Raw genomic sequence first — 24,505 nt, 5'->3', positions numbered from 1 at the left:
TGCAGGTAACATAACAAATATATGCTGCTGATAGTATAGGTGCATCCTATACTGAAACAGAAATTACCTGCCCTACTTAAGTGCAACTGGTAATTTTGCTAGCCGACATGCTTGCAAGTTTTGAAGTTGCTGAAAGTCTTAAATATTTCCTCCTAAATCCCTTCTAAGTTTTCTGTGGCTTTTAAAATTGTTGGTATATGCTTAAGGAAAACAAAGCTGATCTTATAAACTGAAATTCTGTCTGTTCTAATACTTTTAGAAACTTTTGTTTGTTTGTTTGTTTTTAAATACAGGCCACAAATAGGCACTTTCCTCAGACGGTGACAGGAGCTTACTTGAGTGGGGTTCGAGAAGCAAGCAAAATTGCAGCATTTTAAGTACCAAAATTTTGTGTTTATAGATAATATTTTGAATTGTTTTCTGTGGGTAAAACAATCTTCAAGTTTCCTATTGCTGCCTTTTTCCTAAGTGGTACTTAAATAGTATACGGTACCTGAAGAGAAAATCTTCACCTTCCTTTCCCTCCTCCTGCCCCACCCCCCTCTAAGCCCTGCCGATGCAGCCTGGTGGAGGGTTGCCAGCTAAGGTATCACTAGCAAGAGTGACACTGGCGTCCCCGGCCACAGCTTCACTAGTGGAACTTTTGTTGAGGGTCCTCCTCCGTATGGCTCAAGTCATGCTGTTGTAAACCTTCATTTCAGAAGGTCCAGTTAAGACGAGACTAAGTTAACGTACAGCATTAAAAATGCTGGCAGTTAGTAACCGTGACGGGAATTTTCCACTAACTGTGCTTCTCAGGTCGATTACGCTCATAGGAGTTCCAGCTTGCTCCCAAAAGCCTGAATAGCCTAGACAAATTCTAGAATGATTATAGGAAGGAACTCAACTAGAACTTTTTCCACTTGCAATCAATAACCTTTTCTATAATATTTTTCATATTCTTAGCCTCCACTAAGTGGGCTTTGGAATATCAAGTTTGTTCCTTTAAATGAGACGGCTGGAACAGTTTACAGTGCAATCATAGAAGGGTTATTGTAGCTAATGAAAACTTGAAAAATTAACTTTTGCATTACTTTTAAAAACTTTGAAATATTGTCTCTGATACTTGTTCAGAGAAGTTCTTGTTACAAGGATAGGCTAAGTTTAGATTTGCTTCGTGCTTCTGATAATGTAGAAACAGGACAGTTTAAAAAGACTATATTTCTATGATTATTTTGAAAACAAACTTCCAAATTCATTTGGGCTGAGTAGAGGAATTGTTTACTGATATGAGTGCACAGAGGGGAGGGACTGTAAGTTCCTAACAGCTCATTCAGCTTTTCTATTTAAAAAATAAGTGAAGATGGATGAGGAAAAATCTTAACACTTTTACGAAGGGCTAAAACAAGGTGGCTTGCACTTTGACTTGAAGGTGGTTTTTTTTCTTTTATTATTAAAGTATTATTAAAAAAAACCAACACTTGAGGGAGTAATTCAGTAAGGGCTACGCATCTACCCAATAGATTTTCCATGGGGCGGGGAAAAAAATAAAAAATTTTCCAACAGAAATAAGACAGATGCAACCAGGATATGTGTTGTAATACTGTTCCACTAAAATGGTATATAAAAAAAAAAAAAAAAATCCACCAACTTTTAGATCTCTTCCGCCAGACCTTCCCTGTAACTTTACTGCCTAGACCTTATTATTTCTGGAAGGAAATTAAGCACTTATTTCTGCCCCCCCCCCAATTCTCATGCATAGGCTCTTTTTCTTAATCTCATTTAAGAATGACACAGCAACCTTTTTTTGAGTTATATTTCCATAAAGCTGTATCCTTGGAAAATACCAACAAGCAACCTTTAGAAAAATCCTACTGAATAAACGCAACTCTTCTGTTAAAATACCTAATATTTTGTTGTTAGAGTAGCTATATTGTTAAATAACTTTATTTAATCTCTAATTTACAAAGTGAAGATGTTTATATAACTAGATGTTTTTCAGATATATATTCTGTTCTGCTTCTTAAAGCTGAATTATATGGAATAATAGGAAAAGTGTAACTGTCCATAATTTTCCTCTACATAAATGCTAGTATGTACAGTTCTAAAGTATTTCCAAGTATTAAATTGTAATTTAAAGGCTATAAGAAGCAAGACAAAATCCTCTGATGATAAAAGATAATCAGACATCAGATTTTGCTTTTAGTAATCATTTGCACTTTGTTAATTTCATATATTACAGGCCAATTTATAGCATAACTAGAAAGATTAAGAGCTGCATACGTTTGAGTTCAAAGTTTCTTTCCCAGTTTATTGTATATGACAAAATTGTTAGGTGACGAGTTTCTGGAGGTGGGGAAAGAGCTTATTACTACAAGACCAAAACATTCTATTCAATGGCTGCTTCAGCTGACCTTGGTCAAAACTTCACAGTCAGCTTAACGACATAACCACATCGTGTTTCGGGTCGGGAGTGTCTGGGAAGTTGAGCTCAGCGTCCATCTCTGCAGTCCAAAGTTTGTGTGAACGCACTTGATTTTAGGCACATGCTTCCATTCTGTTAATTTGTACTCGGGGTTTTAACTCCAGCTACAGCTCTGCAGGTAGCTTAATGCTGTATTCTAGAGAAAAAGAGATGGACGTGAGCAAATACTGTCACATTGGGCTTTAGCTGCTGCACACTTCTTAAAGCACTAAAAAAAGGATAACAAATGATAAATTTACCGATGGCCTAGTCTGTTAATTATTTGTATATTATTTTGGTGCCAAGGCACTTAAACTGTGTTGTGCTGCACTTAAGTTCGAGGAGTAAATAAAGTAAGTATGTTCCATTTTAATTTACGTTCATTTGAAATGTATGAGAACATCAGGCTGGTTCTGAGACTTCATTCTTTAATTAATGTTCCCCAAAAATGTTTTTAATACTTATGTTAAAATTTATTTCAAGCATGTATATGTTTTTTCTTTTGTGTTTTAATTTTTTCCCTGCAAATAAAAATCTGGGGATTGTTTTGAGTAATTTGTTTAAATGTTATCAAAAATATTTGAATGCAGAGCATGATCTGTTACACTTCAACTCTTCTGTGTGACTATGTTAACGGCAGCAGAATAAAACTGGAAAGTATCCACAGGATGCTCATGTTTGGTGTTTTTGTTGTTTCCTCCCACCCGCCCACCCCTTTAAATTTAAACTAGTGGCTACATTTGATATTGTTTAAGATTTCATTTTTCTATATTCCTACAGCTTGACACTTCAGCAGTACTGCTCTACAGCCTTCCCTGAGCATCAAGTACTGACTTTGCTGGGTTTTGGACAACACCATAATAGTCAGCGTCTTTTGCCTCGAAGGTTTACAAAGCAATTTATGAGCCTCTCTCACATTACTTCCTTACCCAGAAGAAAATGCTAAAATGATAATTGTTTGGAAGTGCTGCCCATGATTTTAAAATAGCCAGAAAAATCAGCAGAGAACCACCTAAAGCTTTTCCCTGAGTGACTGTAGTATGAACACCTTGTAGGATCATGGGCCTGAGAGGTTTCTACTAGCAGAGATCACTATAAGCATGCGCAAGCCTGATTAGCTCCCAAAATAATTCAAATACATTGACAAATTCTGGTAACACCTATGTTGTTCTTCTTCAGTGGGAGATTAGATGTTTACTTAAGTCTGACTGCAGGCAACTTGACAAAAGAACGAATTCCCACCCCCTTTGAAAGTTTATTTCAACCCATGTGTATGTCCAAACGGGTGAGAGCGTGACTGTGGGGAAGACTCCCTGCCTTCCCCAGCCCTGCTGCAGTGGGTGAGCACTTCAAAGTCTGTATCCCAAGGATGTGCCTCCTTCTCCTACTGCTCACTCCCTGCAGGAAATAGTTTTCATTACACCTGACACTTGCCTTGAAAGACATTAACTTCGTTTTAAGAATAACAATCTTTAAAAGGGGAAGAAGATCCTAATGCTGCAAAGGACAAGTCAGTAGATTTTACCACACGCCCCCAAACAATGACTGTCCTTCATGAAAAGGGTGTGAGGGGGGGTTTGGTTTTTTCCTTTTAGCCTAGCTCAGAGAAGTGAAGTAGCAAATCTGCAGCCAAGCGCGGTCCCGTGAACAAGGTCAGGTGAAGAGGCAGGGCAGGTTAGGTAATGCTGCCATCCCTTTATCCCCGGAACCTCTGGAGATCATCTGGTTCAAGCCACTACTCGGAGCAGGGCCAACACGGAGCAGGTTGCTTGGGGCCCTGCCCAGCTGAGTTCTCAACACCCCCAACACCAAGGATTCCACCGCAGCTCCAGGCCCCGTTCTGTGCCACTACCCTCGTGGGGAAGTTTGCCTTCCCCTAACCCTAATCCCAACTCCCTTCGTGGCAGCTTGTGCCTGGCACCTGCTCCAGCTGCACCTCGGTGGCCCCACGGACTCGCTCCGGTCTGTCCCTGCCCACCCCGCACCAGGAGCAGATGCTGCATTCGCTTTTGTTGACCTTTACGAAGCTCCTGTCAGCCCCTTTCTCCTGCAAGTCAAGGTCCATCTGAATAAACTTTTAGACCTCTAATTTCCAGCTACTCGCTTTAATAAATAGTTCCAAATTGAAAGGCAGGAGACTTCTTTGCAGAAGGAAAATAACGCACTTGCCAGCATTCAAGATGTTTCGGAACTTTTTTCAGCTAGTGAAACAGATTTTACTAAATTTCTCATTGCAAGTTTTCAGACAGCATTCTGGTGCCTTACACATCTTCCCTCCCCCTGTTTCCCCTAAATTAAAAGGAACCAAAATAACAGTACCACTAGAAGTCATTTCAGGAGTTGAGAAGTCCGCTTTAATCTAGTTCAGCCAAAGCTGCTTGATTATAGTCAACTTTCTGATTTGGAAACAGGAATAATTACATCTACCCCAGCGGCCATGAGCCACCCTCTCTGAAACAGCACCACAGCTGACCAGCCTCACTGGAACCAGCACACTGGCTGCCGGGGCCGTTATTTGGCCAAGTTAAGCACCGGCCTCCAAAAGGGGTGTTGTCAAGGCCAGCATGGCATGGCTCATCTAAACCCAGACATTCACACATCTGGCTTTGTCGTGTGCCTTATGACAGGGTAGTGCAGGAAGAACACAAATGCCATAAGCAGCCTGCTCCTGTCTGAAAAGGCTGTTAGTCTAGAGCTCCTGGAGAAAAGCGGGACGGCGCTCCATGCTGTTTCTTCCTCATTTTGTCTTGGTTAGCCGTGTCCGAGCAGCACACTTTAGGAGTTGGGCAGTAACCCGAGGACACGCAACCTCTCTTCACTAAGAACATTTTCTCTTCCCTTTCCCCACCTGGCCCTTCTCCCCTCCTCACAGGGCGACACACCAGGCCAAGCTCCCTCCCCCGAACAGCTGTTCGTTAGGGGGGGCATCCAGGTTAGGGTGTGGGATTTTGCAGTCTCAGACCAAAATACTGGATACCAAAACCTCAGCTGAACAGGGGAACCACCACACTGGACTGCAGGAATTATGCTGTAAGCAATCAAACCAAGATGTTAGTACTACAGTTCTAGCATACAGTGGTCACGACATAATCTTAAGCACCTAAAAGGTATACGCCTGAACATTTTATTCAGTTACCTTTTATCCACTTAGCCAGTTTCTGTTTTTTAGGAACATCTCTGATAGAATTTAAAGCCCTGATCAGCTGTGTTTTTAATCCAATAGCATCAGGATAAGCAGGACATTTTATTTGCCTTTTATTATTGTCTTGCAGCCTTTCTCCCAGTTGTAGAAGGAACTGGAATCTTGTATCAGCTGCAGCCAGACTGTTATGGATTATCAGGAGACAGCTCAGACACTGCTTACTCTGTTGAGGGCTACACTGAGTTGTAGTGAAGAGATCTAAAAGTAATTGAAGGATGCTGAGTTCATTCCCATTCCATCTGCACAATTCCAAAGTGGCAAGTAACGTGTATATACAATCCACAGAAGTACACTACCCTTTAAGTTTTCATTAGGATTTACACTATAAAAAAATGTTTATATTGGGAGTCACTCCTCTTAAAAACACTTCCCGACCTGCACAATTAAAACCAACCGGTATATTTACATTAAAATCACAAGGCAGTTCAAGTATTTGTAGAAAATCCATCTGAAAATCACACAAGTCTCGACACAATTAACTTTCCCCCTTTAAGTGGGGCGTGGAAACTTCTGATGTTTTTAATTACAAATGAAAAAGTGTTCTTTATGCCAAGTAGTTCAGAGAAAAACCCCAAAATGAAACAAAACAAAACCAGCTTCCCAGAAGATACAAAATCTTATCCTGGTGCAACAACGTACACTTCAGCAATAGTATCTTTAAAGTAGAGAAGCCTGCTGAATCAGGCTTGAATCGTTTCTACCAGATCAGGTAAAGACAACCACCTTGTTTCTGTATAGATTTTTTTTTTCTGTATATTTAAGCAAATGTTAGATCATCAAAATTTATTTACATTTTTGTGAAAGACATTTATTGAATACAAAAAAACCCCTATTACATTCAGCCTTCTTAGAAATGATTACACGCAAAGAAATTCAGAAAGTGTGTGAAGATTAATAGTCTAACTGGCTGAACATTTTCAGAATTTAGATCATTTGTGAACCCTTATTTCTCAACTGTACAATAATACAATTCAAAAAATATGTTTTGTCATCTTTCCAGCAATACTACAGTCAGAGAGATTCTGTGCTTATGGCATTAATGGCAGCCCACACTTTGGCAACTATTCATCTTACGATTTTAAGCGTAGGACTCTTCCCGTATTAGCAACAAGGTGTATGGAGGACAGAAACCTAAACAACAGAAAGTTATGCAGAGTTCACTTTGATCTGAAAAGCTATGGGCCACAGTTTGAGACTGCAGGCTTAACAGTACCATAGTCCATGTTGAGGCACCAAGGTTCAGGTTTGGAAGAGCTTTCCCTTACAGAAGAGCTTAACCACACATGTCAGCACTGCCCAACTCAGAAGCCCCACTACGGCTTTCCAAACCTATCGAGCCTCCCAGCTGCACATCTTGGATACCAACTTCGGAGACGCTAGACCATCAAGGCAAGACAAAAGTAAAAGATTTTTTGCCAAGTGAACTTTAGAAATTTTCCTGTAGCCTTTGGAGGGATTTTATTTACTGTGTCAAGCCATGGGAACAAATATATCTGTAGTCTTTTGTACAAAGTTAAACACTGAAAAGTTTAAGTATAAAACTGCAGTTTCATTTCTGTACAAGGTAAGATGGAACAAACATCGTAAAACCTCAACCCATTTGTAGTTTCATGAAACTTATGCATACCACTTTTCATCACAGCCTCACTGCTGACATTTCATGTCATAAAATCTAAGATAACAAGATTAAAAAACTGATTTGCACAACAGAAACCTGAAATAACTTTATATACAGAACAGAAAGGCTTTTAAAAGTACAAAAATAACATCTATATGCCAATTAGTTAACCATGCTTTGACAGCTCTCTCTCAGTGCCTACACATGCAAGACAGTAATCTAGATTTAGAGTAATTCTACATCTGTAGAATGTATCAGAATATAAAAGAGATTAACATGTGACTAACTCTTGGTTATTTTCAGAATGGATATGTATTCAAAATATCTTTATAACCAATACTGCAATATTCCAGTCTCTGCATGTATATGTGTAGATAAGCAGCTTTCATCTTGATTTTAAAGTCACCTGGCAAGCTAGGAATCCACGCTAAAAAGCTACAACAGTCCTAATAATCTAGTTATACAAAGCAATTCAAAATGTACAAAAACTATAAAAAAGGGAACATTTATTGCCATGCACGAAACTTAAGTATGTTCAACTAAAAGCTGCATCAAATGCAGTTTTGTTTAAAAAAAAAAAAAAAAAAAAAGACACACAAAGCAATTTACATCAACACTCTTAACATTAGATCAGCAGAATCAGGTCTGACTAAATACCACAAGGGTAATATACATTCCTTTTGCTGGTGCCTATCAGATCTTCCAATCCATGGGAACATAAAACCAGGAATCTTCATTTCCCACAGTCAAATCAGATCATGAGATCAACTGAAAAGAGAAGTGTGTTAGTTTTCTCCTTTCTCTCAATCCACTTACATACAGCCTCTCCTTTGGCATCACACTACCAAGAAAATACATTCTACTTTTGCTATCACCAAAAAAAATAATCAAGGACATCCCTACAGCAGACAAATTGCTCTCCTGTACCTTTGCTGACAGTGCCACATGTATGCACAGCACGAGACATAACTACTTCTAGATAGCCACATATCAACAACTGCAAATGAAGCCACAAGTTACTTTATTGACCCCATTAAGTGAACCTCACTTCCCTAGTTCCATTTTTAGTTTTGGGGCAAGCAAAAGTAACGGACCTTGAAAATTTACATGTTACCAACCACAGCCTGGACAATAAATAAACCCTTTGTCATGAATACATTACATCAAGCCTGATCTTCAGTGCAGCAAACTCAAAGGCAACACTATAACTGTGCTACCAGGAGCACACAGAGAGAGCAGCGATCCATCTGTATCCTCTCTCGCCTTCTCTCATTGCCAGAGCCTGCAGGTCTGCCGACCTTATACAACCTCCTGCATTATAACCTACGAATGTATGTCAACAGTGCATGAATTATAGTGCACCTTGCAGCCAAGGCTGTAATTTAAAGCAAATGCATAGCTTTCAGAAAGCAAGGATCATCAAAAATTACGATAGCTTTTAGTTCTGCTTACCAAAGGAATCTGTAATAGTAGCGGCATGCTAAGAAAATAGTCTGAAGCGATTATAAAGTCTTTTACCTCTTTGACTGTTTTTTTAATGAAGTCTTTCCTGTCAGATAAATCGTAACTAGGATAGTTTTCATACACCTAAAAAAAAAAAAGGAAAAAAAAAACAAAAACAAAACCACAAGCCTCAAATTACTTTCATTCAATGTATTGTATGAATAGAAGAAGCTTAAATAAAATTAGGGCAAATATTGGTGTGGTACTTCCAGTATTACAACTGCTGAAATGCCCTCTGTTAATTATGGGAAGTGACAAGCTTATTTTCACCACTTAAATATTTAAATGTATGTGGGTTTTTTACATTTGGTCATTGACTGAACTGGTACTATAATTTCTCACATCCAACAAATCAGAATGCCTACCTTGCCATGTCAGGCAAATAATCCCCCAGTCTTCGTCTTGCACGCTCCCTAAGCGGTCAGATACACCTACATTACTGTAGGAAGCTGAACAAGTATCAAATCCCCAAGCTTATTTCTTTCTTTGGTTATAAGTAAAATTGTGATCCTTTCAAGTGACTAATAAAAGAGTCGACATTTGAGTGCTATTGTACAACTATTCTTTGGTTAACTGGGTGGGAGAGGACCAAAGAAACAAAAACCAGATGCCAACACTGACAACCAATGCAGAATATTTTATTTCAGTACACCAAATTTCAGACTTCCAGAATGACTATACACATGACAAAAAGTTTGTAGAGAATATAAACATGCAGTTTTCTTTAAAAATAATTTCTGCTTTAATTTTCTCAAGACAACTTCTTGGAAGTACCAGGAAAACAAACAAGTGAGTTAACTGACTGTAGAAAATATACAGGTAAAAAGTATTGTCTGTGTTTTGGTCACCTTTTCCCACCTTTCCCTTTTCTGGCCACATGCTCCTTTCCTGGCACCCACCCTGCTAATTAATGGATTCCTGGCTGCACTGAGTCAACTCATGAATGCAGCTGAGAACTGTTCATTTTTCCCTAATAGATGAGAGTTGAATGGACTCTTAAGGACAGCAAATGAAGAACGAGAGCAAGGTGAGCAGGACATAGCCCTCCCCTTTTGACAGTAGCAAGCTGCTATGTCATCAAAATGCCAAATATTTTCACTTTAATATATGACAGTTGTTTTGGAGGTAATACTCCTGCTTTCCGTGTAGCTCATTTTTCTTTGGAGACTTCACTTCTAATGTTGCAGGTATCAGTGTTGCATATCTTAAAATTAAGGCTCTCCTTGTTAGAGCTCTTAACAAGTAAGTAAAACAATGCCCAATGCCAAACTACTTTGTTCCTGAACCGCAGAGCGGAGTGCAAGCCTCCATTTCTGAAACAACGACAAAAGCCAGTCCACAGGCAACCCACTGCCTAAAAAGAAACTGCAAAACTGTATTTGCTTACCTCCTTGCAGATTTGTTTCATCGTGACCTCCTCCAAATTTGCATTGGCCAACAAGTTCTTGACAGTTTCCTTAAGTTCTTCATCTGTGGGTGGCTTCTTCAGCTTTTTAATTAAAGGTTCATCATCTGAACTATCCTCAGACTCGCTTTCTAAATACAAAGAACAACCTGAACTGTAGTAAAAGATTTTCAATTTGTCTGCTTTCTTCCTCCAAAACAGAAGCCATTAGAACTTCCCCAAACATCTAATGCAGATGTCTGCCCTTAAAATGGACAACCTGCTAGATCACCTATTTCAAAACAAAGTTAATGCTATCAGTACTACATTTATTTATGAATCTGCATCATTGCTGATGAACTATCAGTTTACAAATCAATATGTACTCCAGAAAGTATAAGACACATTAACCTATCAAACTAAAAAAAAAAATAAAATTACTACAACAATTTAAATTGAGGCATTATGGCCCTAAAAAAGTACTTATTTGCTTTAAAAAGGAGTTTGTATTTTTTATTCCCCCAGCACCACTGTGCATTAGGATCTTGTAATTTTGCAATACTGTGTTATTCAACATGCTACCAGAAACACCATGACAACAAACGAAGAGAGTCATAAAGGAAGTGAAGACGCAAAGGACACTCCTACAATCTTTTGCAGCAGCAAAAAAATTAGACCGAATGACTCCAACATCCACTCAGTTCCTCTGCTGCCAACAAAACAGAATTCAGAGCAGATGTCAAACAGTCTAGATAAGCTTAGAGAAAGACCTACACAACATTTTGATTTTTGTACTGCAAGCATACGCTCAAAACACACAGAAGAAATTATGAATAGATTATAACTTCTACGTAAAATACACGTCATATAGCTATATACACTTACATGTGATAAAAAGTGTACACACATGCACACAGAGTCAGCCACATCAGCACTGCCAGCAGCCAATTTGAAAATACCGTGAGTTCAGCACAGGCAAGTTTTCCGAGAAATAAGGCTGTGAAACGACTTCAGCCTAACCCTATGCCTAAGAGTTTAACCATTCATTTTCTTAATATGGTGACAAGCAGGGTAATTAATCTGATGTCTCTGCTATAGCATACATATGATGATGCTGGCATTAAAGAATGTTTGCAGTATGGTTATATGCTGTATTAGTAACTCATACTACAATTGTGACAGAGACGTGCCTGTTATGTCAGAGTGCCAGAGAACTTAACGCGGGAAAAGATCTCTGGAGATCATCTGGTTTAAGCCACTACTCGGAGCAGGGCCAACACGGAGCAGGTTGCTTGGGGCCCTGCCCAGCTGAGTTCTCAACACCCCCAACACCAAGGATTCCACCGCAGCTCCAGGCCCCGTTCTGTGCCACTACCCTCGTGGGGAAGTTTGCCTTCCCCTAACCCTAATCCCAACTCCCTTCGTGGCAGCTTGTGCCTGGCACCTGCTCCAGCTGCACCTCGGTGGCCCCATGGACTCGCTCCGGTCTGTCCCTGCCCGCCCCGCACCAGGGAGCCCAAAGCCGGCCCCAGCCCTCCCGAGGCAGGCTCACAAGTGCAAAACAGGGAGGAGGGGGTAACACTCACGCCCCCCTGCCTGCTGGCTGCACATATGCTGGAAGAGCCAGAGTACTGCCTGTGTTCCTCATCACAAGGGCACGCTGCTGAAACGCCTTCAGCTTGTTGTCTGCGAGAATCCTCTGCCCCCACCCTGGCCCTTTTCTGCAAAGCTGCTTAGAAAGAAACCACTGTCCCCACCAGCAGTGCTGCAATCTTTTCACAGGTACTAAGAAACTCAATGTATGTAAACCTTTTTACAGACTATATCGTCAGATATGAGAAAGTCATTAGCAACAGGATGGATGTAGAACCTGTATCTATGTTAACAAAAAACACATCAAGCTGCTGAACAGAAGACATACACAGTGGGATACCCACTACTGGATCAATTACAAGATTCACATGAAGTCACTATAGAATTTTGGTAATGTTCTTCCAGCAGAAGGGAGAACTAGACTGATGCTTCCAGTTTATATGCAAATAAAAAGTATATATATGTACACAACAGAAATTACATAAAATAAACCCAAACTAAGAATTTTTTTTTAATTACTGTTGCGAGGTAGCAAGCCAACAATTCACCAAATTCTGTTTTCTTTCACAAACAGGTGCAAAAAGCTTGCTTTCTATGAAGCATGCCAGTTATGCTACAAGACAACATATGATAAAAAAATTTAAGTATTTACCTTTTCTAGAACTGTTCTGATTTTTTTTAGTAGTGCTGCTATCTGCCTTCTTGACATTTGCACCCTTCACAGCTTTCTTGGTTTTAGAAGTAGTCTTCTTAGATTTTTCTCTTTTGGATGCTTTTCTAGGGGGCTATAAAGAAGAAAAACGTAAGATTAAAATATAGTTTCTACCCAAAAAATCTGTACCTCTTTTCCACAACGGAAACTATCCTAGGTATCAAATCAAACCCTACACAGAAAAAAAGACAGACTAGATATTGGGAATTTTTATGACAAAGTCATCATAAAATGATACAAGAAATTAAATCAATTATGTTTGAAATCCTGTCTGCCCCAAAACAACACACAGCAAATGATTTTAAGGTGCATATATACATCTAAGAATCAGAACCTTTGCCTTTTATCTTACTGATTAGCTAATGTCAATGCACTAAGAAAGTATGAAAATCTCTTTAAATGCCAGATGTGATCCCTTTTCTTTCAAACCATTCATTCCGTTAACTATCACTGAACCCCCCAACTCTGTGTGTTCCAAGAACTACCAATCGACAATCACCACATAATGACAAACTGCAGACAAATGTTTTTAGCCCTGTGTTTAAAAACAAACAACAATCCTAACTACCTCATCTTCACTTTCTTTTTCTTCTGAAGAGTCATCCTTTTCCTTCTTTTCATCTTCTTCACTACTGGATTCATCTGACAATATCTCTGGGTACTTGGTGCGTTTGGCTTTTCTTGTTGTTCCAGTGCTACTGCGTTCTTTTTTGCCGCCTTTGCTTGGTGTTTTTTTGGACTTTGGCAATGGCTGAGAGGCAGGGATGTGTGAAATACAAGCAGGAATACAAAAGTGAATTTTAAAAATATAAACTCCTTCAAGTCTCATGAAAGAACAAATACAGAGGTTTCTAAGACTTGATAACAAAATCCAGGACTATTTTATGTACCACGCTTAATCCATACCATTTGGCAGTAAGCAGAAATTCATTACAGAAATGGAGCAGAGTAAGATGAAATTCTGGTTCTAAGCTAAGCACCCCCTCTATCCCCTAACCAAACAAACCTTCAAAGGTTGGGGGTTAGGGAAGGGAAGCAAGAAAGAAGAATCCAAAAGGAACCTTTTACCTACCTATGCCCTCCCAACCCATAAAAGCAAGCTTTTCTTCTGGTAACAAATTAGCTGACAACTCTTCTGAAAACTTAAAGGCAGGAATTCTGTCACGTCTTAACTGCATTTTGTTGCCACTCAGTACCAATGTCCCTAAATCAGGAGGCAGAGTCCTTGTTCACATCACTTACCAGTGTTTGCTGGGAGAAAAATTAATTTCCTGAGCAACAGTCTAACTATTTAAGTACTGCTTTTAGATTAAAAACTGTCCGATAAGACATTAATAATAAAAGTTCAGTAGTCTTGGCAGCCGAATCAAGTGCACTAGCATACGCTAGTTAAAGCAAGTTTTCCTAGCCTTGCAACAAATCCCATTTTGTGATTCCCAAATGTGATCACATACACTTGACTAATTGTAGTACACCTAGGTAATATATGACAGCTTATTTTCCTGTCCTGTCAGTTTTATTTCCTTGCTCTGACACCTTTTTCTTTTTCATTTCCTGCTCACATACTATGTCTATTCCACTCCATTCACCCACAAAGCAGAAGCTACTTGGGTATTTGGCTAGGGACATCTCTTAATGAGCTCCATGTGTTGACCACACACACTTTTGTGCACTAACACCATATAACCAGTGCACTTACAGGTAAGCATATAGTTTCTAAGTCCTCACCCCATTATGGATGCCTGCAGGAGTAGAGCTACTCTGTTTTGAGAGGCCATTGCTACTTCAGTAAGTTAGAACAGCAATCACATCACCACTGGTAACAAACAATTAATAAGCAATGGAGACAAACTGCTTTTTTCATCAGAACTATAAAAGCAAGTATAACAACCCACACCTCACCTTGCCTGAAGATTTTGGGTGCATTAAGAAGTTTAAGATTCTGGTTACCAGCTCACTATTAACTCCTGATCTTTCCAAGTCGAGAACTTCACAGATACTTTTCAACATCGCATTTCTAAATCTGGAGAAAGAAAAAAACAACACCAACCCCCCCCAAAAGATTCAGTATCACATCCAAAACAATCAGGAAACATTTGACTGCTAGATGCTGCTCTCTGGTTTGTCTGCAACCTGACAATAAACACGAATACGTACACTTAACTACATTTCCAGTCTTAACAATAGTTAAGCAAAGAACCACCACCACTACATAAAGCAAAATAAAACAGAATTCCCAAATCCACATACATATATATCCTACTCTACACATATAAGTAAAATCCCCAGAATCTCTCCTCATCTACCACACCAGAAAGAATCAGTCTTGGAAAAAAAGTCCAGTGGGTACAAGACTTGAACTCTAAGGAGGAAGGACATTTCCCTTTATTTTCTCTGGTTCCTTATCCCTTTATGGAAGTACCTCTGATGATGACAGAGGGTTAAAAGAAACTCTCATATCCACCCCCTTTACTTCAAAAGGGCCTTAAACCAATTGTTCCACTTTATCATTTGTCTCACTGGTATTGAAAAGTCAAATCCTGTGTGGGTATGACATCACAATGCAAGCTTAATGAGATTTTAAAACCAAAACCCCCCTACTTATTCTACTTGTAACCTCCCTTTAAATGCTTATGCTTCCCTCTTCACTCATTTTGTACAATGCTGCCTGAAAAGTAGTCTGTCTGACCACTTTTCATGAGTTTAATAGCTACTTTGGGTAATCAAAAAGTCCAAGGAAACTTATTTTTCATGTTGATTTAAAAAGTCAGTGCAACTGTTTCAAGGTGGCCTACAACTTCTCTAAAGCAGCATTTAATTTCAGACTATCTGTTCAGCTTTTGGGAGTACATGAATACTTGTAAGGTATTCCTGCAGGATCAAAATTCAGTCTTTCGCATTTTAAAAGTCATTAATACTAGAGAGTTAAAACCACTTGCTGGCAAATTTAAAAACTGCACAACACTGAAGTTTCTGTTTAAGACTTTCAAGACCTTGTAGACTGAATTTAGGATTTTATGGTTCTACTACTGCTTTAAGTAAAATTCCTTATGACTTGTTACATGTGGCACTTATCCTTGTATTTTAACTTAGGTTAGAACTAATATATACAAAGAATAAATATCACCTCCCAAATCCTTTCATATTTTTCATGCATTGAAGGTACATCTGCAGGTAATAGCAAACAATGTACTAAGTCTTAAAATGCACTTCAAGTGTGCAATAAACAAGTGCACACAAGTTTTGAGTCAGTAACTTCCAGAGCAAGTAGTTCCGACTTACAAAATCCAAGAACTCTACTCCACACAACAACCTCAACCCTCATCCTTTTTAGTTTATAACCTAAACAGTAAGATTCTGCAAAATAAATGTTGCCCTTCATTCATTTCGTTCAGTGCTGTTAAAACATGTTGACATGCAAGCATACTGTGTGGCCAGAAATCAACCACATCGAATAAATGAACAACCTCATCAGCAATGTTTCATACATAGCTATGAACAGTGGCAGAACTTCCTACCGCAACACAAGCTCAGTACCTTGATATAAGAGTGACAATGCAACCAGTTTTCAGAATATTTCCTGAAGACTGAAGGGTAACAAAACTAGCAGTACTTTCATATGGAAAATACGAAAAAACCATGCAAAAATACTTTATTTTGTGACCTTTTGCAGATAAGGGCAATTATTATCCAATTAAAGCAGTGGGAAATGGTCAAAACTCCCACTCTAAGACTGTTTGTCTTTTAGATTCACGTGTATTTGACAAACCCCATTCTAGAAAACTGCACATCAGAGGAAGGAAGATTTGCAAATTCAGATTCTGGAAGCCCTCCCGCTATCAACAAGCTAACACTAAAAAAAAAAAATAAATTTAGAATCAACTGTGCAGAAGTTATTAGTTCTTTCACTTGCTACAATTAGCTGTGCAAATATGCAAGGGCAATTTAAAACCCTTTCAGTCCAAAGCCAAACTGCAGGAGCTTTTCCTGTCAATAGCAAAGCAGCTTATGTATGGAGACAGTAAAAAAAAAAAAAAAAAAATAAATTTGTTAAGACTAGTTACTAGGGCAATTCTAGCAATAAGGCTGTATTTCTAATATACAATAAGCAGAAATGGCCTTGATTCTGAAGAAGGAAGGTTTTGAGGCACAGAAGGATGTAAGCTCACACCGTGAATAGAGCACAATGTATTGACAACACTATGCTTGTCCTGGGAAAACAATGTTTTCCTCCCACTTGGCAGAAGAATCTGCTAGATAGCATGCAATAGTTAAAAGCCAGGACTGTACGAATTGTCAATAAAATGTTCACATTTTAGCTCTTTTTAATACATTTCAAGTCTTCTTAAGAGACCAGTTTATGTGATTAAAGTGAGTCCAGAAACAGATCATAGAGCTCTAGGAAACAGCCACTCAGCTTAAAGTTTAAATTTAACCTGAAATAAAATTTTGGAGATAATAAGGTGTGTATAGCATGAGTCCAGCTATGTTAAGTAGCAATAGAGATCATTACTTTTTTAACATTTCTTCCTTCTTTTTGTATTGGTCACTTCCTTTTTCAAATGGGAACCCGCTGAACTGACCCACATTCTTCTTTAGGGAAGCAACCTAGAACAGAACACACAATTACTTTCCATTGCAAGTAGGTTTGAAAAGTTTCATCCAATTTCATTTGTTAACATTTCATACAAGAAAAAACCTGTTCTAGCATTTTGTTAACAGAAAGTTAAACTTTACAGCCTTTAAGTTAAAACCTACATGGATTATGCCTTTATTTATCTCATGACAGCCAAACTACAACAATTAAATTCTCGCAATCTTGATACTTTTAATTCTTCTTAATAACTTACTAGGTGAAATCACCTGCCATTTCAAACTCGTTCAGAATGTACTGCATGATTATTTACAGGTTTACACAACTAAGATCATATGAAGCCTGCTGCATGCTTTATACAGTGGAATTTGTTATAGTAAATTTTACTTTTACTATATAATCTGCTGAAGTAGCTTTGATTTTCTTGCTTTTCTAAAATCTTACATAGGATCACGACTGTACTTTTGAACCTTTTATTTAGCATGACCATTTTTTGCATTTACATACCACCCAATTTAAAACTACCATTATAGCTGCAGCCTAAACAGGGTTGAACTCTCATTGCAACAGGCCTTATAATAGGAAATTGCTCCCATCAAGATCCCAGATATATTAAATTATTTGTTTTCACTCCATCTCCCTTTACCAAAAAAAGAAGTTAAAAAACATCCCCAAATTCTTCATTCTTCTGAGATCTTTTTAACACTATCAAGAATAATTTGAACTCCCTTTCAATAGTTCTACAAATTTTGTTCCTGGTGTTTCTCCATTAGTTTATAATTTTACCAAAGCTAAGCTCCTTTTCCGAAGAGAATTATCGTTGTCCAGCACCTAGAGAAAATTTGCAGATGGTATTGGTATGTTTTATTAAAAATGTTAATTTCGATCCAAAGCACATACAGAATGTGCACACAAGACAACATCTGACCTTCACTATATTAAACAGCATTCTGAATTCCCAACAATTCTGATTAAATATAGTCCTGGATAAAACCATACCAATATATTTCCAAGCAAATAACATTCTCATATCTTTGGATTCAAACCACTGGGACCCTGTAGCAATCCAGCTGGACTTTCCAATAAGTCTATGTCCAAAAGACTAAATGTGGGAGGGCTGAGCAAGGACAGGTGGAATTACAACCAATTAAGTGGTGTGGGAGGAAAGGGTAGGAGCTGTATCTAACAGAAGTTGTGTCTAATTAGATGATTTAGGAGTATTAAGTACCAATTTACAATTACCTCATTTGCACATAATTATGAAACTGCAAATAGTTGTGTGCCTATTAGTTAATTAGATTATTTATTACTGGTTAATGAATTAATTATTAATAACAGTATCATTGTGAGTTTCTTTATAGGGTGTTGCATAACCAATAAACAACACAGTCTCTTAAAACAGTTATGTCTCAGATCTGCAATCTAAAGTGGGAAAGACACTGAGGTAATGATACCCTGGTACCTCTACCCAAAGATGGTAGAAAAGCGTTACTGGTTTCATGAAGGGTAAATAGATGCAGTTTCACAACTTCCATGGTAAAGCCAGTTAAATCAGAAACTTACATAGTTCTGTCACTGTACCTTTTCTATCAAACAATTAAATACTGCAGGAAAATCCAGAAGTTTGCAAAATTCTGTATGCACCAAGACAAAAATTCTCTGGTCTGGTTTATTGCCATACTGAATAAATAGCGTAATTCACAGAAGTAGGTTTTAATGAATATACACTGTTCTCTTTTCTGAATACTCAAGGCAACAGGTCTTTCTTTGCCATTTAAACAAGCGCTGCACTTGCAGCAGTAGTCTTGAGATCCTACAGCTAGTATGGACGTGTATAGCACTATCCAGCTCCTAGTTTCTGTGCTAGCTGTTCTAAGGTTCCAAAATACACAGAGATTAAAAACAAATTCCTATTTATATGGTAAGTGTACTGAAATAGTAAAAGTTAATCTGCCTTATTTTCTCCACATGTATTTTATTTCTATTAACAAGGAAACTTGTCATATTTACCGTGAAATTTACGACACAATTAATGATACATGAAAAGCTCTCCAAGAAAGATTTGCTATTATATTTTCTTTAAGTTTTATCCTTAAATACAAAAGCATATCAGTTTTTAGTAACATTTTAATAGTCTTAGACATATGCGACAAAAAAAGTCATTGAGATTTTCCATATAACGTAGTTTTACTTTCTACTACTTGGTGCAAACTAGAGGAGAAAATTACTTGGTAAGCAGCAACGTATTAAAACCCACTAACAGGTTTCAAACATAAAAGAAATAGAAGTACTAAGAAAAAGCCATGTTGAACAGAGTAACTACATGGAGTATTTTGACTATAATCCACACTAGCAGCTTTTAGCATATGAACCATAAATTATTTTGAACTCATCCTCATAAGGTCAACCACCCATCTCTCCACTAAAAATAACTAACTCACTCTATAAAGCAGACTCACAATTCAGTACACCTTTCAATAAGTTCTTTAGGGAAGAGTAGTTTACAGGAGTTAGAAAAATTATGGGCTTGCTTAACTGGTCCTGCAGTATTCGTTTTCTAAGCAGTTTGCAATAAATGACACTTAAGAAGTAGATCCACATGTGCAAATGTAAAAAACTAAACTACAAACATTTTCACTGTGCATGAGAACTAACAGATATACAAGACTGATTTTACGTTCTTACAGTGCCTGGCCTGTTGTAGAGGAGTTTGTGCAGGTTCCTAAGTTCGTCTGTCTTCTTTTTACTCAGAAAGAATTGTATCCTTTCAATCTCACAGAGTTTTTGTCCTTTTCCTGAAACAGTTAAAATCAATTATGCTATTCATCACATTCATATTTACCTATGTGTTTATAACTTCAAACATAGACTGGTTTTTAAAAAAGCAAAAAAAAGTTTTAGAATAGCATCAGACATTATAGTAGGTCAAACATTAATCAGGCCTTTCCCTATTAATTAGGCACCCTCACAGTCTCTTTATCTTTCTTACTTGATACTACCTAGACCAGGGTACAAGGACTTGGCATTTCTTTTTATTCTAGCTGCTCCTACCTTTGTTAATGGTGGCTACTAAAGATCCTATTCTAGATAAGTTTAAACACATAACTTTTATGGTTTAAATTGCTGCTACAGAATAAAAAAAGGTTTTCATATAATTATAATAGGCTTATTATTTTAAAACGGATCATGACTCTTAATTTGTTGTAGGTGAGACCTAACTTAATAATTTGAATATTTTAAGAGGTTTCATTATAATTCCCAACACTCACAATTCTTACAAGAGAGGACAAACTTACCTGGTGTAATTGTAAAAGGTTCCTTTTGCAACGAGGACACTTGCATGGTCAGTCGGTCAACCTTCTTCTTCTCCCTTTTTCCTTCAACAATGAGACTCTTTTCTGCAAGAGACAGCTTCCTTAAGCACAATATTTTTCATAACGTGAGCAGATTTGACTGTAGGGACAGGCAATACAACACTGAATCTTTGAAAAGGCAAACCAAAAATGATTGCGGTATAGCCAGGTGCTTTCAAACCTTTAGCCAGTAAGTCAATGGGATTCTATGGAGCTGTATATACATAACTAGAGGAGTCTCTAGTTCTTGACCACAATCCTGTACCCAATTTAACCTTGAAGAAAAGGCTGGACATTTCCTAAAGAGAACTTCACCCCATGATGGAGACTGCAGCACCAGGGATTTTCAGAAACCCATCCTTCTCTTCCTTCACTGCCTTTCTGAGGTACAGAACTGGCACTGATTGCCCAGTCTCCTTGGATGCTGCAGCCCCTACATGCACAGCCCCAGTTTAGCTCTCCCGGGGAGTCTACTACCACCACATGGGCAAAAGGAGAGTCCAACATGCCAGCACACACTCTCCCTTCCCACTACCGGACCAGAGGACCCACACACATCAGCAGGAGAGGCAGAAGCACAAGCTACATCTCACAAGGCTACACAATGTGGTACTCTGCAGGGCACAATATGAGTGCCACAGGCTACAAGAATAATATTCCCAGTAATTTTGGTACTGCTTAGTAATGTATACATTTAGATTTTTTTAATGTATACATATCATTACTTCAATGACACCATGTCAGGAGAAAACCCCAAAGCATTTACCTAAACATTTCATACTGAAATACTTGACCTCACATCAAACTACCCTTAGCACTAAACAGATGGGCTACCCTGGCTGTAACATCTGAAGGCAGCTTCAAAATCTGTAACAACCAAAACTCTGTATCTTTCTGCTGAAAACAGAGTAAAATATGCTGGTGCATAGACAAGAAACAGTTGCTTCTAAAAATCTAATTGATTACTCTATTGTTTCCCAAACAGCATAATCCCTCTTCCTTCTGCCACGTTTCCTGAAAACAAACTTCAGCTCTTCTAAGAATCCAAGACCATCAGTGACTTAGTTTTCACTGTACCGTATTGCAGCTCTATTTCCATGGATGCTTTTATTTGCCATACAGGTGCCTAAGAATTTCATGATGGAAATTAACATATTTGCATAGTAGTTCCTTCATCACATCTTGTATTCCTCGACTACCTTCTTCAATTACATGCAACACAAAACCTGCCTTTCTTGCTTGTCCTATGACAGCACCATGATCATTATTGACAAAATTAGTCAAATGGAGTATTTCCCCTCCAATATAATTAAATTTTGATACCCAGTACATTAATTCACAGTAGTTAAGCAAAGACATCTGTATTGTCTCCACAATATTCTACAAAGATTTTTCAAGCTTCTCTTTTGCAACATGGATCACTTCAGAGTGTTACTGACAATAAAGGATTCTTTTTTGGATATGCATTTTTATACAAATAATTTTGATAAAGGACGCTACCTCTTATAGTCGCCCAGAAGTTCATACAACAACAAAAATCTCTAGGATGCTGGCAATTCCTTCAATTTCCTGAGGAACATCAGCATTGCTGTTTCTAGTGTTGCCTGTTAAGAGTCTACTGGGAAGTGAGTTATGACCCACAAGATAGATGTACCACAAAATCTCCGAAAAGGTAATTGTATAATTAGCCAGAGACTGCATTCAGTAAGTCTGGCATTTCTTAAAGGACAAGTTATTCAGTGGAAAAACAAGTACCCTTTTCTTCTTCTTCCTCCTCCTCCTCTTCTTCTTCTTCCTCTTCATCGCTTTCCTCAGCTTTGTTTTCAGTTTCAGGTTGTTTCTCATCTGCTTTTTCAGATGACATTGTATCTTCTTTTGATGAAGCAACAGAAGACATGCTATATGGTTCTGTAAAAAGCAGTCAGGGAAACCATCGTCAATATAGCATTATACAAGAAAAATACAGGAATCTTGTTTCTTAAAAAGGTATCTACTTGTATGACAGAAGTAATGTCACAGTGCTTGTTTAGTGATTGATCACATTCTTTAAGAGGATAAAGTATTCTACATACTCCCATTACATAAAATTTTTCAGGAGCAGTTGCCATCCATTCTGCAACTAGCCTAGTTAAGAACAGTTTAAAAGGTTATAAATTCTTTCCACACAAGCCTTCCAAGCTTTCTTTGTAAAGCATTCGGAAACACCCACTCAAAGCAGCTAATGCTGTTATCTATTAAGGACTGTAAAGTTTTAAGACATCACAATTTTAGAGCACCATATTACAAACTGAACAGTTACGGTTCAGATCATGGTTAGCTATACATTAAAGTTTCCTAATAAGTTAGAAAAGCTACCTATTTAGATGGGAAATGGGAACAGGAAAATAAAAAATAAAAGTTACAAGCAATTTGGAAAAAATTAACAGTGCTTTCAGAATGCAAGTAACTGCAACACCTATGGTCTTGAAAACCCTTTTTGGTTTTAATCTGCAGATCTACAATGAAAAAGACTATGTGCTTCATACTTGTTATATTTAAGAGGAGTATTTCTTAGCATTTGAAGTGGCTTAAATGTCAACTTTAAAATTAAAGTATCTCCCTTTGGCAAGTATTGTTAGATAGACATTCTCTGACAGTAGGAGAATAAAGGCAGATAACCCTATCTGTTCATTTTACAAACATTCTAGCTTTCAACATATTTCACTGTTTACAGATCTGGAACAGCATGCAGCACCGGTTGTATAAGCCCTTGTGGAAAAAATATCACATGATCAACCATTTTATTTTTCTGATATAAAAGCCAATACTATGTGCAAGAGGTCAGACTCTGTAAACAATTAAATCAACTGCTTATAAGCAGGTGCCAGAGAACAGCAGCACTCCAAATGACAGAAAACACGAGTTCTATTACCAGTTTAAAGACAGTTTACCAGTCCTCTGCTAAATCACTAGCGGAAAAAAAACAAACATAAAAACCTCTTCCAGGGTATTACTACCAGCATTTCATTTGATGCTGAAAAGTAATTTGACTTCTATAGTATTACTCTCTTAAGTTTTACTTGTCCGCACAAGTGAAAAAGCAAGCAAAGTACTAGAAGTTGCTTTTCCTTTCCCTTTCAATGGGAGCAGAAGGGGAACAGGAAAGCTAGAGACTTTTTAGCAACCAGGTCCGTGAGGACGACTTGCTTATGGAAAAAGGGTTCGGCTGGGGGTATTTTCGGCCGGGGGAGGTTATCTTGCAAGCCGCCCCGAGAAGGATTCTCGCGCACAACTGCACCTCCCACCCTCGTCCAGGACTTTCCAGACGCGGACTCGCCACCTGTCCCTTCCCGACTTGCGAGCAGGAGACCGGGGAAAGCGGCGCCGACGATGTGCAGCGCCCGGAGGGGCGGCCGGCCGCGCAGGGCGGCGAGGGCAGCGGCGAGCGCCATCCGCTGCCCGAGCCAGGCGGCAGCCAGACCGTCCCGCCCCCTGCCGCCGCCGGGCCGCAGGCCAGCACGGAGCGCCCGGGAACACCTCAGGCGGAAAGCGCTCCGGAGGCCCGGGAGGGAGGCGGCCCCGGCGGCTCGGTGACAAGCCGGCGCCCGGCGGCCCCGCGGCGGGACAGGAGCCCGGCGACGCAGCGGCCCCCTCTCGTTGCCCCTCATGGGCCCCCTCACTGGGCCGCTCGGCCCGGCCCAGCCGCGGCGTGGAGGGGGAAAGGCGGGAGCGCGCTCTCGGGCGCCGTTACGGCCATGGCGGCAGGACCCACCTCAGTTCGAGCCCCGGCTTCTGGCTCCTTCCTCGGGGCGCGGCTGCGGCAGCAACGGCGGCTGGGGGCGGCGGTTACCGGAGAAGGGAGAAGGTGGAGGAAGGCAGCGGGCCCGGGCACACAGCACCACACACACACCCCCGAGGCGCGCGTCCCGCAGCCGGTCACTCTCTCCCCTCTCTCTCCCCGCCGGAATCAACAAGGTTTTCAAAATGGCGGGTTCTCGGACGGGGAGAAGGAAGCGGGAAGGCGGCGGCCAATCAGCGGCCGCCGGGGGGGCCGGGTGCGCGCGCAGGGAGGGCCGCTGTGGCGGGGCGTGTGGATGTGCGTAGCGTCCGCCCGCCCGCCCGCG

The 24,505-nt window shown here is 39.3% G+C and overlaps 2 protein-coding genes across 9 annotated transcripts in view; one reads left to right on the top strand and one right to left on the bottom strand.

The window, feature by feature from the left end:
• KDM1B (lysine demethylase 1B) overlaps positions 1-3,112 on the top strand; it is a 28,330-nt gene extending 25,218 nt beyond the window's left edge. For all 5 annotated transcript variants that reach the window (XM_040586419.1, XM_040586414.1, XM_040586415.1 and 2 more), the window contains one exon: positions 294-3,112. In XM_040586419.1, coding sequence (XP_040442353.1) covers positions 294-377 — 84 coding nt within the window. In that variant the 3' untranslated portion in view covers positions 378-3,112. The remainder of the gene's footprint in view (positions 1-293) is intronic.
• Positions 2,270-24,399, bottom strand: DEK (DEK proto-oncogene). Of its 4 annotated transcripts, none has more exons than XM_040586420.1 (11): positions 24,154-24,399; positions 22,158-22,310; positions 20,346-20,447; positions 19,735-19,844; positions 16,969-17,063; positions 14,358-14,478; positions 13,024-13,206; positions 12,396-12,528; positions 10,154-10,302; positions 8,782-8,850; positions 2,270-2,600 (listed from the first exon to the last, which is right to left on the bottom strand). In XM_040586420.1, the coding sequence occupies exons 2-11, from the start codon at positions 22,297-22,299 to the stop codon at positions 2,559-2,561; spliced, it is 1,146 nt and encodes a 381-aa protein (XP_040442354.1). In that variant the 5' UTR covers positions 22,300-22,310; positions 24,154-24,399; the 3' UTR covers positions 2,270-2,558. The 4 variants fall into 4 exon arrangements, with proteins under 4 accessions (XP_040442354.1, XP_040442356.1, XP_040442357.1 ...); XM_040586421.1 differs by lacking the exon at positions 2,270-2,600 and adding an exon at positions 7,844-8,031 and having other exon boundaries at positions 24,154-24,398; XM_040586422.1 differs by lacking the exon at positions 8,782-8,850.
• Between the last annotated feature and the right edge of the window lie 106 nt (positions 24,400-24,505).

The sequence above is a fragment of the Falco naumanni genome, chromosome 3 (assembly GCF_017639655.2).
Source record: "Falco naumanni isolate bFalNau1 chromosome 3, bFalNau1.pat, whole genome shotgun sequence".
In the NCBI taxonomy this organism is placed as follows: domain Eukaryota; kingdom Metazoa; phylum Chordata; class Aves; order Falconiformes; family Falconidae; genus Falco; species Falco naumanni.
This window is presented reverse-complemented; position numbering and strand designations above follow the sequence as displayed.